Source organism: Cryptomeria japonica, chromosome 8 (genome assembly GCF_030272615.1).
Source record: "Cryptomeria japonica chromosome 8, Sugi_1.0, whole genome shotgun sequence".
Classification (NCBI taxonomy): domain Eukaryota; kingdom Viridiplantae; phylum Streptophyta; class Pinopsida; order Cupressales; family Cupressaceae; genus Cryptomeria; species Cryptomeria japonica.
Genome location: NC_081412.1, coordinates 509,113,590 through 509,118,999, shown reverse-complemented (window position 1 = coordinate 509,118,999; position 5,410 = coordinate 509,113,590). Strand labels below are relative to the sequence as shown.

At 36.7% G+C, this 5,410-nt stretch overlaps 1 protein-coding gene across 1 annotated transcript; it reads right to left on the bottom strand.

The window, feature by feature from the left end:
* Positions 1–2,392: 2,392 nt before the first annotated feature.
* LOC131057194 (2-oxoglutarate-dependent dioxygenase DAO-like) lies at positions 2,393–3,575 on the bottom strand. The gene is made up of 3 exons (XM_057991381.2): positions 3,169–3,575; positions 2,751–3,078; positions 2,393–2,656 (listed from the first exon to the last, which is right to left on the bottom strand). Exons 1-3 carry the CDS (start codon positions 3,573–3,575, stop codon positions 2,393–2,395), a joined length of 999 nt encoding a protein of 332 aa, XP_057847364.2.
* Between the last annotated feature and the right edge of the window lie 1,835 nt (positions 3,576–5,410).

The following is a 5,410-nucleotide window of genomic DNA, read 5'->3' as shown; positions in this document are numbered from 1 at the left end:
ATTTGGCGACTCACTCAACATGATATAATTTCATTGGAGCATTTGCCTACGAAGCAACAGGTTGTAGACATCTTCACTAAACCTTTTCCCTCTCCTTGCTATCTTTAGTTGTGATCAATGTTAGGGGTGAAGGAAGTATTCCTTCAGGGGTCTTGATGAGTCCTCCTTCCTTTCTTTTTTCCTTTTATCATTTATGTTCTCTCTTTTGGATAGGAGTTTTCTACCACATGGTTTTCTCCTTTTCTCCAATTATGAGATATTGTTGTTCATTACATTATTGTTGTAAATGGGTACCTAATATAGTAATGTTGCTAGGAACCATAATGCATCTCTTTATATATTATCCCTATGTTGTACTTAAGTGGAGATGTTAGAGTACGTGTTCATAACATGCAACCCTCAATAAATAAACTTAGGTGAATATTTATTATTTTTCTTTTGACAACTGCTCAATCTATTCTAGTTGCTCCATGTGGATCCCATGGTTATCCCAACTTTCCTATTATGAATATAGGATACTTTTTACATAATCTTCATCCAATTTTCATCAATGCAATTCATTTTCTAGTTGAGCTTCTTGTATTTATGAAGGTTTGGTTTGTAGGTTAGGCTCTTGGAAATATCCAAAGCCATTGGGACTCAAATGTTGTCCTATTTATGGAGCTACACTTAAACATGTGTGTAAGTATAAAATATTACTACTAGAATATTTCTTCTAGATATGATTTATAGTTGATGTTATCTTTATAGGATAATGTTTCTTAGGTGTGTCCACTTTTGCATTGATCACTTGCAATGGTTCTAGATAGTAGTTGATATTCCATTTGGCAATTTTCTTGCTATATATTGTGTATCATATTGCAACTTTACTAATCCATTCAATTAATCTATCTCAACTATTGTACTACAGATTATATATTTTTATTAATCTCCTAAATTATTGGTACTAGCCATGTATTTTGAGATCTTTGTTATTCCTGCATAATTCTACCAACATATACTATTTTTGAAACTATATTTGTTTAAATTTGATACTAGATGAATGCATCCATTGTGCTTTAGGTTGCCATTGTAATATGACTTTTAGGCAGATTCTTTCAAGATAATGATAAATGGTTTTGTTTTTTGTCCTTGGTATAATGTTTCATAAATTTCCTCCTTGTGAAGTTTATAACTTTATGTGAGTTCATTAATTAATAAATGCCTATGTAGATATGTGAAAAAGACAAAGAAAAACATAATTTATTGTTATGCATGACATGAACACTCCTTTGAATCCATGAACCACTACATGGAATGGCAAATAGATGACATGAAGTTCTACCCTTCACATATTGGAAAAAATAGAAGTGTAGATAAATGTAGAAACCTCAACCAATAACCTTCACAAAACCATTCCTCAATTAGAAACAACAATTTTTCATGCAAGATAGATTTCATTTTATTAATCAACCCTATACAACAACATCAATTTTCTACATTATCTTTATCACTTTATTTGTTGTTCACCTAATTGGACCCTTTTCATAGATCTCTCTTGACCAATTTCAAATGGATGTTGAATATTGTATGAAGGAAAATCTATTGCCTCATATATATTCAGAAATATTTTCTTTCAATCACCCAATAAAAAATATAACCTAACAATAATTGTATGACCTAATTTGTAAGATAACCTCATGGTATTAAGATAACCATACAATCATAAGGGATCACACCATTATCAATAAGAGGTATCACCACCAATAAGAAAGAGCTCACACCTTTCTACATACATATATCAACAATCTTTGGTAAGTTGCAAGAAAATGTATAGATAAGATTCTCAAGGAAAATCAATGTTCATTGGAGGAACTAAGAACCCACACAAAGATGATTCTAAATATCTCCATGCAAATAAAATATATGGTCGAGATAACCTCAATCAAAATTCAACATGCCATATAAAACACCCACATACTAATGGCTTGGACAAACTCATGTTTGTGAAGAAAGAAAGTAACACGTGGCTTAAAATAAAATTTACATCAGCCATCACACCCTATTCAACTTTCGTAGGGTTTGTGCATTGATAAGCAAAGCACTAAAGACAAGTCGTCATAAACTGTAGCTCTATTAATTAGGTTTAAATGCCATTCTTAATTACAATGCTCTTCCAAAGAAGCACATGTAGAAAAGCTTCATGTAGCCTATTCATGAGGCTTCCAAATGCCTTTAAATCAGCTAGAAATAAGATCCAAACCGTTTACACAAATATATAGAGAAAACATACCAAAAAGGAGAAATTGCATACAACACATTTTTTTTAAAATAAGTAAATAAAACCTGATCATCTACAAACTTCCAATTAGGCACTAATATCTTGTAGATTTTACAAACTTCCAATTAGGCACTAATATCTTGTAGATTTTACAAAGATTCGTTCGAGAGCAGTAGCTTTCTCTCTGTCTTCTTGACCATGTGCAACCTCATGTAGGAGTTGCGAGAGGAGGAAAGGCTTGTAACGCCTTGGGTTGTTGTTGTCCACAAGTTCCTCAGGCGCCCAGATTTCTGTCTCCATTGGAAATGAAGTAAAAAAGGCTATAGACATTCGATCCATCCACCCTTTCCAAACAACGCGATGCTCTGCGCTGCGGTATCTGCCATTAGTCCACGCCTGCACTCATATTCACCGTTCATCATTCTTTTTGGGTGTACAGGAATAATAATCACATTTAATGATAATTGAAGGCAGAGAGAAAATTCCATACCTTGAGCGAGTCCCCAAGATTGACAACAAATGAATGAGACACAGGTTTGACGTGGAACCATTTGCCTTCCCGAGATCGAATTTCAAGGCCTCCCCCATCATCTTGGTAAAGTATTGTGAGGCACCCGGGATCTGCATTAGATTCCAGAATCTCCTCACCGATACTTTTTTGGTGCGATGAATACCCATTTAACCGCAATCTTGATATGCACTTTTCAAAGTGAGAACGGTAGAGGGCAACGGCATCCAATCCAAGGCTTGCAACAATAATTTTACTGATTTTTTGCGCGAGATTTGAGGCACATAGATCGTAGGTTACCATCGTCTCGCTGCCAAACGATAAGAAAGGAATTCAAATAATGAGACATAGGATAAGGAGATAGCTTTAGAGGAAGAAAAAGCGGACATGAATAACATACCAGAAACTTGGATTCCCTTCAGGCCATAACTTTAAGCACATTTGTTCTAGAGATTCTGATTTACAGGAGTAGAGAAGACTGAATGTCTCAAAATTATCCTTTCGATGGTAACTATCGTATGGATTACAGGTTGTCATGGCTCTCTCTTTAGCCTCAATTGGCATGGACAATAAACCTCGGCTAACGTTCTGCGCCTTATCCAGAAGCTCTACTGAAATTCCATGGTTGACGAGACGGAAAAATCCCCATTCTATGCAAGCCTCTCTTATTTTGGCGAGCATGGGATGATCTCCAAGGTGGCTTAGTTCTTCATCATCTAACTCTTGTGGAAATTTGGAGAGGTCGATTACGGGAAGATCGGCATCAGATACAATGGGCTCAAGGGGAAATTGGAGCGAGGGAGACATTGATTATATTGCTGCAACAGAAGAACAGAAGAAATCAAGGTGTTTTATCATTCCTTGTTCAGGTTTGTTCCTTTTTAAACGGCTCTCGTGAGATGACATTTTAAGACCTAGCTTGGACATATCGCTGAAATCAATTGCTAAAGAAACAATGCCAAATAGGCGGGACTGATATATCTATATTAATTGCTTAAAAAATGCAAAAAAATGAAAGTTGCATGACACATCGTGAACCAATCTTGGGTTTCTAAGAAGCACGTATTAATCGATAATCTATCTTGACTTGAGACGACAATTTGTACAATTTTAACAGCTCGTTGAAATCACAAATGATGGAACGTTGTGTTACGATGAATTTTCACGGCTATTCTTACTGTTCACTTAGTTTAATAGTTAAATTTATTTTTTCCTTTTAATTAAGAGCGTAGGTTTAGATTTGAGTAATTATTTTTTATTATTATTATTATTATTATAGTTAATGTTATTAAATAGTTGACTATTAAATAAGATATGTTTTTGATAAGGATAAATAGAGAAGGGTTTTCCCATGCTCTCTTAACCTAAAACAAAGTCTTCATGCTTCCCACAACAAAACCTATCCTTATAAAAAAACAACAACTGACTTTCTTGGGCCCTTGAAAATTGCTAGCATCTAGCTTGCCAATGTGACTAACAAAGTTCCCACAAGCAAGAGCAGGCAAAACAACCCTTATCCAAAAATTAAAGAACGGGTTGGGCCCAAGGACCACCTACCAACCAGTGGAAACAACCAAGCTTCCATAACCAGAAACAGTGAAAAACCAGAGGTTTCCACACCCAAAAGCAACCTAGATAAAAGAATGACATCTAAAAAGAACCATCTCGACACAACAAAAAAAGAAAGGTAACCAAAACCTTTTCCAAAAGAGAGCATGAGGGTTTTCAAGGGCTCCCACAACCATAAAAGAAAGAGGGAAACTGGGAACCGATAAGGAACCCAAACCAATCTATGAGAGAATGAAAGAGATAGAAAAAAGATAAACTCCACCAGCAACATTGTAGACAAAAGTCGAAAAACTCCTTCACTCCTCCTCGCCTCAATAGAAGCAACATCCACCTCAAAAGGATAAGGAAGGAAGGAAGCCAACAACCAATGATGTCCATTCGTTGCAAGTAGAACTCGAACCACCCCTCCACTCCAAATAACCACCTTTAAAGGAAACTGGGTCACCTCAATAAGATTGGGAGGAAGGAAGACCAAAAGCCAAGAAACACCTCTCTTCATTCTACATAGAAAAACCCTTTCCACCTCAACAGGAGAGAAACCCATCACTGAAAGAACACCAAAAAGCTAGGTGATCTGCGTCGAAAGAACCTTTTCTGAAAAAGAACCCAAAAAAGCCAAGAGAATTAAGGGACCGCAGACCACCCACAAAGAAGAAACAACACCCGAGGGCAGAGCCTTCCACAACACCACACAAGCAGTCAAGAAACCAACACCCCCACTCCCTTCGCAGACATCAAGAATCGGAACATAATATGGCAAAAGAACTTGACCCACCACAACCAGATCAACCACCAAAAGGAATCCCAACAACTTACACAAGAAGGCAGATCTGAAAACTAGAGGCCCAAATGTTGGCTCCAAAGAGGCAATATCAGCAAAACTCCAATGCAGAAAAAAGCTCCAACCTCCAACAAGAAAAAACAACCAATGGTCCAGGGAGAAAATTCCATCATCTTCATCATCCCCTCCCGGATCATTGTCCCCTTCAGCAGGCAAAACCCTCGTCCTAGAGGAAATACCTCCCATGTTCTCGCTCCTGTCACTTATGCATGCCATTCCTATTATTTATTAG

Excerpts from the sequence above, each read along its gene's own strand:
- LOC131057194 (XM_057991381.2), bottom strand. The coding sequence starts at position 3,575 with ATGTCTCCCTCGCTCCAATTTCCCCTTGAGCCCATTGTATCTGATGCC. Across the intron at positions 3,079-3,168 it reads GAAGGGAATCCAAGTTTCTG|CGAGACGATGGTAACCTACG; the intron begins GTATGTTATTCA and ends ATCGTTTGGCAG. Across the intron at positions 2,657-2,750 it reads ATCTTGGGGACTCGCTCAAG|GCGTGGACTAATGGCAGATA; the intron begins GTATGGAATTTT and ends ATATGAGTGCAG.